Source organism: Meleagris gallopavo, chromosome 17 (assembly GCF_905368555.1).
Source record: "Meleagris gallopavo chromosome 17, MGAL_WU_HG_1.1, whole genome shotgun sequence".
Lineage (NCBI taxonomy): Eukaryota > Metazoa > Chordata > Aves > Galliformes > Phasianidae > Meleagris > Meleagris gallopavo.
The window spans coordinates 8,598,707-8,611,503 of record NC_139420.1 but is presented as its reverse complement, the minus strand read 5'-3'; the positions used below and the strand labels follow the sequence as shown (position 1 = coordinate 8,611,503).

At 38.4% G+C, this 12,797-nt stretch overlaps 1 protein-coding gene across 1 annotated transcript in view; it reads left to right on the top strand.

Annotated features, from left to right (window-relative positions):
- Nucleotides 1-12,797, top strand: part of SPECC1L (sperm antigen with calponin homology and coiled-coil domains 1 like) — a 59,757-nt gene that overhangs the window by 16,998 nt on the left and 29,962 nt on the right. The window contains exons 5-9 of the mRNA XM_085238209.1: nucleotides 1,523-1,730; nucleotides 7,090-7,163; nucleotides 7,643-7,818; nucleotides 8,616-8,779; nucleotides 10,400-10,491. Coding sequence (XP_085094335.1) covers nucleotides 1,523-1,730; nucleotides 7,090-7,163; nucleotides 7,643-7,818; nucleotides 8,616-8,779; nucleotides 10,400-10,491 — 714 coding nt within the window. The remainder of the gene's footprint in view (nucleotides 1-1,522; nucleotides 1,731-7,089; nucleotides 7,164-7,642; nucleotides 7,819-8,615; nucleotides 8,780-10,399; nucleotides 10,492-12,797) is intronic.

Here is a 12,797-nt window from a genome sequence, read left to right as displayed (position 1 = left end):
CATCTAGTCAAAATTCCCTGCAGTGAATAGGGACTTCTGCAGCTTAGTCAGGTGCTCAGAGCCCGGTCCAAACTGACCTTGATTATCTTCAAGAATGGGGCTTCTGCTTCCTCTGGGTATCCTGTGCCAGTGTCTCACCACCCATATTGTGAAAAACTTCTTCCTTATATCCAGTCTAAATCTCCCCTCCTTTAGTCTGAAACCATCTCCCCTTGTCCTATCACAGCAGTCCCTGCTAAAGAGGCTGTCCCCTTCCTTCTTAATGCCTCTTACATATCTTGAAAACATTTGCAAACCTGCTGTCAAGTCCCCCAGGAGCCTACCCTTCTCGAGGCTGAGCAGCCCCTGCTCTCTCAGCCTGTCCTCGTAGGGGAGGTATTCCATGTAATTTAATTTGCTAGCTAAAGGTTTTAGTTTTGAGTGAAAAAAGAAAATTTAAAAAAAAAAAAAAAATTTAAAATCATTAACTATGGCAAATACGAAGGTTCTTGCTAATGATCCATCCAGGAGCACCTTGTGTGTTAACTGTGTTTTGGATCCAAATGTTGTAGTTCTAGAACACTTATTGTGACTTAAATGAAACTAACTTATCTAGTAAAAATGTCCTAGCCATTATCCATTTGAAGATAAGTCTTCCTGATAAGAAAGTTTGTCAGATATGTTGTCTGAGCTATATGCTAATTGCAGATCAATAGCCAGTTGGAATTAATCTTAATTAGAGATTTAAAAAAATTAAAATAAAAGTTTAATAATTAAAGTCGGGTAGTGCTATTAAGATAAATAAATAAATACTGAAGCAGGTAATTTAAAGCAGGGCATTTTGTGGATTAAAATTGGTGCCTGTGCTGACCCGCCCTAAGCCATGACCTTGTTTTTTGCTGTTGGGCATGGGAGTGAATGTTAAAGAGCCTCTGATCTCAGCTTGTTATTTAAGCTGCAGCTTCATGAGGCAGAAAAAAAGGGTCTTGCTGTTCCTGAAAAGAGGTCTGCTGCCTTTTCCTTTCCCTGTCGGGTGTTTTTTTCAATTAAGCAGATCAGTAGCTTCTAAGACTTTTCTGGGAACTGTTTCAAGTCACTGACACATCACATGCACAAATATGAATCTTGGTTCTAGGTTAAGGAAACAGCAAGCACTAATATCGATGCACAAGAGAGAACGGACTTCTCTTGGCAGGATAGAGAAAGGATGAAGAGTTTTCCCCCATTTCCATAGCAGCTAGATGTTAAGTTGCATCAGCTGCTCTTGAAACCTCAGTGGTGTGGTTCTTACTGTTTTCCTGAGTACAGGATTCTGCTGCTGGAGTAGCTGAGGGAAGCTCATTTGTTCAGCCTGGGAGAAAAGAACTTGACTCTGGCACAGAAAAATAGTTGCACGTACAATTTTAAAGGCTTTTGTTTAACTTCTTGGCCCATGTCCTTTCCTATGGTTCCAAAAATACATTGTAGGTGTGCTAGCTAGAAAACTAGAGGTGTATCTTTAAGAAATTCAGTTTAGTTATGACATGTGGTGTTTCTTTTTCAGGTTGAAGATGAATACAGAGTATTCCAAGAAGAAGCCAAGAAACAAATAGAGGATCTTAATGTGACTCTAGAAAAACTTCGGGCAGAGCTAGATGAGAAAGAAACTGAGAGAAGTGACATGAAAGAAACTATCTTCGAGTTGGAGGATGAAGTAGAGCAGCATCGTGCTGTGAAGCTTCATGACAATCTCATCATATCTGATTTGGAGAGTAAGTGTTATGTGTTGCTAGTGGAAGGGTAATGATAATTTAAGAACCTGTGAAGCAGAACACTGAAACAGTGAAAATATTCTCATTTGTCTCTCATTTGTCTGAGTTCAAGTCACCCTTATAATGCTAAGGGAAAAAAAAGCCAGATTTTCATTTCCAGTCCCAATGTCAGTTGGTGTGAACCAAAACCTGTGAATTGAGAATAAATCTGAAATCTGATAATGCTGTTTTCAAGGGTTGTTTTTTTTTTTAAGTAGGAAAACATGTAATTATAGACCTAATAGTAGTGTGCTACTTATGCATTTTGTAAACTGGATGATTGATTTTTTTTATTTTTATTTTTTAAATAATGCTCTCTTTTTCAAGTGCCTGAATCCCAGGATTTACCTGATAGCTTGAGAATGTGAATAACTGATAATTTCTTCCCTCTGTTGACTCACTGTACAAGAAATGGTTGGAGCCTGTAATGAAATTCATATTTACTGTACACTCACCTATCTGTCTGTGCCTACGTTCCCTCTCTGATCTCTGAGACCTGCTCAGACATTCCTACCACAGGCTGGAATTCTACAATTAGTCTCCATCTGAACAAGAGCTTGGGCAGCTGTACCTTCTGAAGGCTGTTATTTGCACTGTGCTACTTAGGGAATTTAAATGTCTACTATTCTAAATAAGATAATGAAAAGCCAAAGTATTATTCCTTTTCACTGTAAGTAAAATGTTTGTAGCAAATATTTTAAATTGGTCTGCTATCAAGGAAAGATAGTGGTTTAAGTAATCGAAACTGCTTATTCAGTCGAAGAGCAGTATTTTCAGGTGTGGGTGTCAGCTTAGTTTCTCCAAGCAGTGTTTCCTTATCTAGCAAGACAATTGCTGTTTCACTTTACAAAACTGGCCTAGCTTTTTATTCTTTTTCCTCCTCTTTCTGCTCTCAAACCAAAGGAGCATATTCAGGAATGGGAGGTCAGGTGTGTGGGCAGCAGCTCTGATGTTGTTCCTGAAGTCATTTTATAACAAACACTGCGAAAGATGAATGCTTCTCTACTTGCATTTTTTTTCTTTGTCTTAACTGAAGTCCATTCATACAGTCAAATAACTGTTTAGGTGTTTATTTAGTAATACCTAATTACAAGGCAGCTCTAATTTTTAGATGCTTTTGCCTTGGGAATAGGGTGTGTCGTTTTGACAGACATTAAGTAAGAATGTTCCTGCTGTAACAGTTAAACTGGTGAACGTGCTGGTGGAAAAAATTCTATTGGTGCTGAGATTTTCAACAAAAATTGCTGTAGTGTGTTACTCATCTCTGCAGAAATAGTTCTGAAAAGTCAGCTGAGCTGTTTGGTGTGGTTACTTCTGGAGGAAACGAGCATCTGGAGAGTGGCATCTAGCGACCATAAGGAGGGATTGCACAGGAAGAATTGTGGGAGTGCACACATGTAACACAGAATTTTAATAACTTGTAGTGAAGTCACAGAAACGTTCATCTTACCACTAAGTTCTCTTATGTTGATCAGACTTGTGGTCAGATCTGTTTTGCTACCAGACAAATACTGTGCTTTTAAATGTGGAGATGTGTTGCAGGTTTATGTGAGCACTAGTCAGGGGAATAGTGGTTTTTTAGCCTAAGTAACTAAATGCAATAAAGAGCAATATAAGCTTCTTTTTTTTCTTTTCTTAGCTTTTAAAATATGGCAACCTCTTGTTTATCCAGTGTCAAGTATGGGAGAATTTGAGAGAATGTGAGAGCTTGCTTAATGACAAACTTGCTAGCTAATTGAGAGTGAGTGAGACGACAGATAAATGGCAGGTGTTAAATGGCAGAAAATTATCTCTTAATGAAATCACAGAAGAGAGACTTTACAATTAGGAGGAAGATGCTGCATTTATGAGCTGATGAGTTTGCATTCAGTGTTGATGAGCCATTGCCCTAAAGAGTCACGTAGGATCACGTGATGCTCTGGCCTGACTGCTTGGGGCATGCTTCACTGCAGGCTTTCCTAATTCTAGGAAATAGTTCAAGGATCACACAATGAAACATGTTTCACGGCTATTGAAATATTAAGTTATCACATTTTAGCTGTTATTATATGAATATGAGTGCCTGAAAAAAAAACCAGTGATCTCTTAGATAAGGACAGTGGAATTCCAGTGTCATATCGATGGCATTAAAAGCATGCAGGATGCTCTTGCAGTCAGCCCAGGTGTGGCAGGGCCTGCAGTCAGTGCCACCTGAACATGCCACCAGTGGGATAAGGAGTCTTAGCCATAGTGATTCTGGACTGAATCGGGAAAAGAAATACAGAAATAACCCGAAAGTTCCACGATATCACTAGGCACAGCAAGCTGAAGCAGCCTGTGAGAGGCTGAGCATTGACACAGAGGTGCTGGGGAGCAGAGCCTTGCACTAGGTGGCGTTTGTGCTCTGCTTTTCTCGTGTCACGTCAGGCAGACTTCAGTAGTCAGGCAGCCAAGCTGGCACGGTCATCATCTTTGCTAAGGGAGGGAAAAAATAAATCTTCTGTTCTTCCGTGCAGTTAACGGGTGAATTGGTTTGGAGAATTTTGTATTGTGATTTGCAGAAAACTAATGTTTGTGGGTTAGCTTGTTGGTTGTCAGATGTTCTGATGCCTGAAAATACTTGTTGTACATTCATTTACTGCAAGGTATGAGTGTTAAACATATCAGTTCTCTTCATCCATCAGTATTTCTGTCAGTACATATTTTGGACAAGAGTAGGGATTTGAACATTGAGTGAGTACTTCTACTATAGGGCTGTCAGAATTACTTTTTAATATTATCTCATTTTCAAAAGGACCTTGACAGCAGTTATCAAGCTCACTTTTCACGAATGATGTTTCGTCCTTTTCTACATAACGTTGGAAAAATAAATTGAGCGTTAGTTTTTAATTATTTGTGCATTTTAGAGAAGATTGGGGGAGGCAGCGAGGATGCAGTGAGGAAAGGTACCACAGAGCAGCTGCACGGAAGCTGCTGCCTCCTGCCTGTTGTTACTGCTTGGCTTTGTGGCCTGCAGTTGGTGGCACAATGTGAAGAGTGGACTTGAGCTGTAAAAGGGGAAATCCCTTATCTCAGTCTCTCTAAGTTTCAAGTTCTTCTCAGTTCTTTTTTTCTGAATCTCTTCGATGGATTTGAGGTTTGTGCAGGGGTAACTGTTTCCAACAACTGCTGTGAAGTGCTCTGTATTGTTTATGGTAACTGCAGAATATTCAGACCATTGTGTTTTACTTCAAAGCATAAATATACTAAAACTTAATGGCGCGTTTCATATCTCACAAAAGCCCAAAACAATGGCATTATACAACCTTAGCTCTGGGTGCATTTATAGCTTCTGGTTTGTGGTTATTTTTAGATGAACTGCAGCTTGCTTTCAGTAGTAGAACAAATTTTATTTTAAAAAACATTCTTTGAACCTCTTGTTAAAAGGACCACTACCCACTCGATTTCATTTCAAAGTGCTACTAAAAGCTCTTTATACTTGCCATCACAGCTGAAAGGTACCTAATTTGCAGTGTTGTGTTAGTGTTCTGCTGTTGTTTTTTAGCTGCTGGTGGTTTTTAGCATATTTTTATAGGAAAAAAACAGTGGGGAGTGGGAGCAACTTGTATAATTTTCACTTGAAGCTACCATTTCAGTGCTGACTTTATCTCAAGCAAGTTTTATATACAGACAAGCTGAAAATGGGAGAACTTTTCTTGAGTACCACAGCAGCATGTGATGTGAGTGGCTTGCTCTGTTAAGGTTGTCTTCAAAGCTTAAAGATCAGTTGGATGCATCTTGAATTGTGCAGTCTTGTAAGAATGAGATTCATACAGAAGTATTTGTCTAATTTTACTGTTTCAACTTTTGCAAGCCTGAGAGGTTATCATGGTTTCAGACCAAGTGAGGATTATGTCATCCTTGTACAGAAATCAGCTATGGCTTTTAAAGCCTTTGAATTGGAGCTGTTGACACAACACTGAAGAATTTCTTCTGATGAAGAAACCAGAAAGAATTCCACGGCTGAAAAATTGTAATGTTCTTGTGAGCTTAGCTGAGGCTTTTGAACGTACATATCAGCATAAATGGGCTTAAATGTGTACTTAGTCATTGTTGCATTTGATTTAAATTGAAATGCATTTTGAAATGCTGTGTTCCACTTAGTCTGCCACAGCTTCATCGTTATTGTTAGGAAGAGCAATATAGCAGAAGACAAGGAGTACTGAAGTGATAGGCTTGCTTGCGGAGAAGGTGGTAGTAGAAGAACATTGACTTGAAGCAAACCATGGATTCAGTGTTTTTCCTGAGCCCTAAGAACCAGGGCAGAATCTTGGAGAGTGTTTCATCCTGGGAAATGAGACCCCTGAAACCTTATGGTATCAGTTTATCTGCATGAATGTCTGTATCATGCACCTTCAACCTTAGTGAAAAGGTTATTGCCAATACATAGTGACAGTGTTTCTTTCCAGCAGAACTTGGAGCAATGAACCTCAACTAAAACACAGCTAATCAGTTGGCCTATCAGTTTTACCTTTTGGAAATACGCAATGCTATAGAAATGAGACATCTTCCAGTCCAGGATCAGTGAAGGGACACGCTAATGAGAGGCTTTATGCTGTGTTCTTCTTCATTAGTTGCTTAGTTATAAGAATGGAGTAATCAATCACACTGTCCTTGTGTATTGAATAAAGTACCAAATGAATAATAATTGCTGTAGCCAGCCTGTCAGACGCCGTGGTAGGAGCTGGTGCTGATCACCCTGCATACCCTTTTGTACAGCTGCTGACAGAACCGAGGAACCATCTCCTTCATAACACAATTGCATTGACTGTTTGTCCCTTTGCTGTAAACGTAGCTTGTTTCTACTCCAAATAGTAGCTTGATAGACAAGAATGTACAATTCTTGTGGACCCAAGTGGAAGTTTATCCCCACTGAAGGCACGGCAGCATGCTGTCAGCTGCTTTGTGGCAAAGGAGGAAATTGATCTGGAGGCTTAGTGTAGTTGCAGCTTACAGTTGAACATACCCATGTTAGGATCTTTTCATGTTAATTTGCCCACCTACCGAATAAAAATAGTACACGCTGTTTTTATTTGTTCTTTGTTACTGCTTTGTCATTTTAATGTTGTGACAGGAATTGTTCATTTTTGCTGTTCCCCACCAATCACAGAGCAGAAAGTACCTATTGAGTTTTTCTGTCAAATTATTTCTAATAATACTATTTTTCTCCAGATGGTTTTGATTATACAGAAGTGTTCTCTGAGTAAGTTTTAAAAAACATGTATAGGTTGTTTCAGTTACTGTTTCTTAAGTAAATAGAGCCCTGACTACGGTGTTACAGGGAATTTTATTTTTTTTCCAGATACAGTTAAAAAACTTCAGGACCAAAAGCACGACATGGAAAGAGAGATCAAGAATCTTCACAGGAGACTCCGGGTAGGTTGAAAACCAAAAAGCACAATAAATTATGGAAAAAGTAATATGATTAAATGTAATGCCATTAAAGTTACTGGCGAGAACAAGGCATCACGGGGAAATATATTTACTAATTTACAGAGACTGAAGATTAATTCTGAAAAACTCTCAGTGTTCCAGAAATGTGTTGTTGGACTTGGGTGAACATGTTCCTGTGTCTGCTGATGTATGGTTTAATACATACATTTGCAATACTATGAACATTCTCTCAATTTCTAGGAAAGAAATCTTTGACCCTCAGGTTGTTTCTAGCAAAAGTTGTTGAATGTAAGTTAGATTATGCACAGTACCAGTGGTGAGTGCCTGAATCACTCCTGAAAATTGTTTGTTGTAGTAACATGGGGAAAATATGAATAATATGCATAACTTTTTTTTGTTTTTTTTTTTTTTCATCAAAATTCTTGCTGCTGCTTTCAGTTCAACGTTTTATTTGCTTATAGGAGGAGTCAGCAGAATGGCGTCAGTTCCAAGCTGATCTCCAGACTGCAGTGGTTATAGCAAATGATATAAAGTCTGAGGCCCAGGAAGAGATAGGAGACCTAAAGCGAAGATTACATGAAGCTCAGGAAAAAAATGAGAAGCTCACTAAAGAGTTGGAGGAAATCAAGTCACGCAAGTATGCAAGAGACAATGGGAATATTGTCTGTTTTGTGGGGGGAGATATGATTTTGAAAATCCAGTATGTGTTATTGAGACTCTGGAAGCTGTAACTTATTCCTTTCACTGTAAACAACTTGCCTTATGCAGGCTTTCAGGAGTAATGTAGGTAAACGGAGATGAAAAAGTTATTTCTCTTTTATATATTCCTCCTCCAAGAATATTTAGTTTGGCACTTTGGTATAAACCTGTTTCTCATAGAGGGTTTTTCCCAGTTAATGTCTGGACTTGATTTATCTACCCTCAGTATGGAAAATAAGCAGTGTCAACTTTTTTGTGCATCATGAGTACTTCCCTTAGTAAGCCAGGGCTTTTGCTATGATAAATACAGATGTTGTTTTACATGAGAAGAAACTTTCTTTTGCATATATCTTGTCTTGTTTTCTTTCCACTCATAATTATTTCTCAGCTGATTATTTTCATGTGAAATGGTGAAATTTTTGAGCCTTAAGTTTTCAATACATATATGCATGTGTGTGTATTTGTGTATGTGAAAGGAACAGAAATCAACAGAAATTAAGCCTTAAATGGAGTATTGATTTGATAGACTTTTTGTCTGGTGCTTAAGCTCTCTTGCTGACTTAAATTGGTAATGTAGGATGATATTTTCCTAAATCACAGTGGAAAGAAAACTGGGTTAATGACTAATTCTTTCTCTATAGATTTTAATTTGACTTCAAATTTATGTTCCTGTTTTAACACTTTGTATGTTAAGGTGGCTTTAAATGCCTTTAACAGGCTGCATATTGATTTCAGGCAGGAAGAGGAACGCGGGCGAGTGTACAATTACATGAATGCTGTAGAGAGAGATTTGGCAGCTCTGAGACAGGGAATGGGCCTGAGCCGCAGATCGTCCACCTCCTCGGAGCCAACTCCGACTGTCAAAACACTCATCAAGTCCTTTGACAGTGCCTCCCAAGGTAACTGTGCAGCCAGTGCCAAGTTATGATTTTGGATGTGTGGACACGAATACTTCTAATGGCTTAGCTAATTCACAGATAAGTTGTTTTATTGTGCCATCATGATTTAGAAGCGATAGCTGAAACAAATCAACCTAAATTAGATTGCACGACAGGTTATTCCCAGTGGTTAAGGGCAAGCATCGTTTTTTATCCTTATTTTTCCTTCTCTGTCAAATTGCCAGTGATTGGTATGTTACACACTTTGATTCAGTGCTGTCTCGTATTGGAAATACATAAGTTCACACGACATAATTGTAGCTGGAAGCACAGCTGACTTCAGCCTTTCTGTTAAGCTGTGAATTTACATGCTGAATTAAGCATTCTTAAATCTGTGCAATAGCTAGAACTGAGTGTATTTCATTTCGTAACTTATGTTCTTGTAGTCGGTGCTAATGAAAGTTAAAAACAACCTCCAACCAGTTTCACTATGAAATAAATAAAAGATATCTTTTGAAATGAGAGGGGTTTCACTATTGAGACAATGGACTGTAATTTTCTGGTTGTGAAAACAGCCACTGTTATTCTGCTTATCTACAGAGGACAAGGAATCCAAATAATTACCCTCAAATGGGAAATGGATTTTAGGTTTTGACTACATTTGAAGTGGTGAAGGAAATATTTTATGTGCCACAAGCCTTTTGGTCTTGAGTTTCATTTTTGATAGTGTCACTAAGTTTTTGATGCAGAAAGGCTTGGCTAAAAGTAGATTATATTATTAATATTGTAATAAGTGTACTGTGCACAACAAATCTATTTCTCCATACCCAATGCCTGAAAATTTATTATAGAGATTCTTCTGTATTACTTGATGATTCTGTAAATGGTTCAATTTCAGTTTGTGTTCTTATTTTTCATAGATATTTACATTTTTTGATTTTCATAGAGTTAATTTAAAAGGTTTTTAATCTGTTCTTCAAGAAAGTGCTCTCTTGCCAGAGTTAGTCTGGTAAAACAACAAAGCCTTTCTACCTTTTTTCACCTTTTATTTTAAGCTGGTATCTATCTTCTTCAGCATTTATGCCTAACCATGGTGTTATGGAATTAGATGACTAACCTGCCAGCTCAGTATTTCTGTTCTCATACGTTCCTAAACCTGGTATTTGTTTAATTCAAAATTTCAGAAAGTGTATTACACAACAGTAGGTTTGCATTAGCTATGGGACTTGAATTGAAAGCTAGACAGCAGATAGAAAGGTTGTCTTACTGGCAGATCCAGAAGCCTGCTGCCATGTCTTCAATTATCTGGAGATCAGAGAACTAGTTATGCTCTCATTTACATCTGCCAGCTTAATAGCATCCTATACCTTAGCTCTGTACACCTCTTAGTAAACTTAGAAATGTTTTTACAGTGACTGAGATATTCAGTACAGAAAATGAATGTAACTGTGGAGGAGTGAATGTGATGGCATACCTCTGAATGGTTTTGCAGGCAGTTGCTACCTGAAATTTTTAAAGATGCAATCTTGTAAAATTAGGAGAGGTAAACACAGATAGAGAGTTTGCTACATGCAGCCAGTCTGCTTGTTCATTGAAAATGGGGCAGTGCTCCTGATGGCTTCCTTGCTGTGTTTCTTCCAGTTCCAAGTCCTGCTGCTGCCACAATTCCTCGCACTCCTCTGAGCCCGAGTCCCATGAAGACGCCCCCAGCTGCTGCTGTATCCCCTATGCAGGTAAGTATTTTATGGCTGCATTTAATTCTTTGTGAAGAAGAGCACGTGAACCTACAGGCAGTAATATATGAATGTTGGTTGCCTTTATGGGGACATAATGATAAAATGATGCTGCAAGTAAGCAGCTACTAAAATGTTCATTTTAATGAAAGCGTGTTTCCCCCAAGGAGACTTCTGAGAAAATGGCACTTAGGCAGCTGTATTTGAGAAATGAAAAAATGCTGTGGTTTTGCTCAGATACAGCCTACGTCCCTTCCTTCTTGATCCCCACTACTCACGTCCAGTTGAAGATACATCCTTAAAAGCTTATTTTCTTGTTAGGGGTGTTATCATAACTTAGGTATGTTTTGTTATGTGTCCCAATTGTGTGATGTCTGTTTAAGCATTGCAATTAAAGAAAATTTGCAGAAGGCTCTAGCTTACCCTGTGCTTCCCTAGGGAGTCCTGCATGGCACACCCTATTGTAAATACGAGATATGACAACGTAATTTGAAAGTTATTGGTAACTGTTAAAAATTCTTACAATTCCTGTGCTGCTGAGGAGTATGAGAGGAAAACTATCTACATTCCCTAGTTTTAGACTCGCTGTGTATCAGTTCTTAGTCTTGTGCCTGGCTTGGAAGCAGCAGTTACCTCCTTTGGGAAGTGGACTGAGATGTGTGCAGTCTGTCAGCAGTCATCAGTATAAATGTATCCCACGTTGCACAGCCTTTTGTTACCAGACCTGACCAGAGAGGCATGAAGTCATTGTAAATTGATTATCTTTGTTCATTTTGTACTGGCTGAGAGTTTTGTCCAGTTGCTGACTGTACTATGTGTTCTGTTGTGTCTCCTTTGAAGCTTTGTCCATGTGTTCAGCTGCTATAGGAGTCTAGGTAAAGGAGACAACACTACACTAAAGGATGTATCATCAATACATTAATTCTCAGCTTGATAGATGGCTGCTGTTTTTATGGTCACACTAGCTGCTTGAAGAGATTTCAGCAAAAGCAAACAAACTTAAGGACCAAGATTGCTCCAGATTCTCAAAAAAAACCCAAAGAATTGTTACACGTTATGCTTTTAATGTCATTAATCCTCCTGTTGTCTTCAGTGTATTACTTGAATGATTTCTTTTTGAGATCTGTCACTCTTGATGACAACTTTCTAAAGTATTTAAATGTGACTTTCTGTGGTAGGTGCTTTGTTTTTGTTGGTCTTCCTTTCTATTCTGTTTATTTCTGTTCTCTTGTAAGGAGGGGAAATTTTTGTGTTTTTTGTTTTTTTGCTCTCTTGCAATTGCAAAGCAGTCTTTTTATAAGTGGTTGCTGTATGAGTTGATCTATAGAATCTCTCACCTTACAGAACTAATCTATGGTTTAAGATCTTGAGTAAAGGTGGAAGGGTTGTTCTCTATATGACTATTGCAGTGCTTATTATCAGATACTTTTAAAAGCTGTCACAGGAAATACTAGAGTTGGCACTTACTGAGAAATGGAAAACAACCAGCCAAAAACCCCTTTCTAGCTTTGGGTCTGAGCCCATAGTAAAGCTTAGTGGTTGTATACCAGACCTTAACAATATTGCAAAACAGTTGGGAAAAACATACATAAACACATTGCTTTTCAGAATGTAAAACACAGCAAAACTTAACCCACAAGTGGCAAAGCAGTTTCCTAGGAAGGTTTATAAGGATGGAGAATTATAACTGCTGGTTTCCCCAAGTACTTTCTTTTTCAGTTTTGTAGTTGAAAGAAGCAGATGTGGTTTCAGATTCCCTGCTCACCAGTGAATGTCCAGTTCTGTTTTGAGCATGCAAGAAGCTTTCAGGCTCCAGGCTATTCAGTGTCAAACTTCCACAATGTAACTACTTAGTGTGCAAAGAGCTGTGCTTACTTTGAATTTGGCATAACATCTTATTGAGGTACTCATTTAAGTACATATTGAGGTGCAGAGTGGTCAGAAATAGATACCTGGATAGTAGCTGAAGGTCACCTTTCTGTCACAGCTAACAGCAGATTGCACCAATTAAGCGTCTGAAGCAAAATAGTTGAAGGGATTTGTTCTTCTTGCCATAGTTCTACCTCAAATTTGAAGTGTCAGATGTTTGTTCTTTTTTCTGTCTTGTGTGCATTTTCTTCTTCAGGGGCTGCTAACTCTTCTTACAAAAGGAAAAGAAGAGAGTAACAGGCAGCTAGCAGAGGCCAGGAATGGCTGTGGGAAAGTAACTGGTGATGATCTTAATAACCCTAATTTTATCTCTTACTGTAATTACATTATACAGAGACTACTACATAAAAACATCTTAAGTGAACAATTTTCTTCAT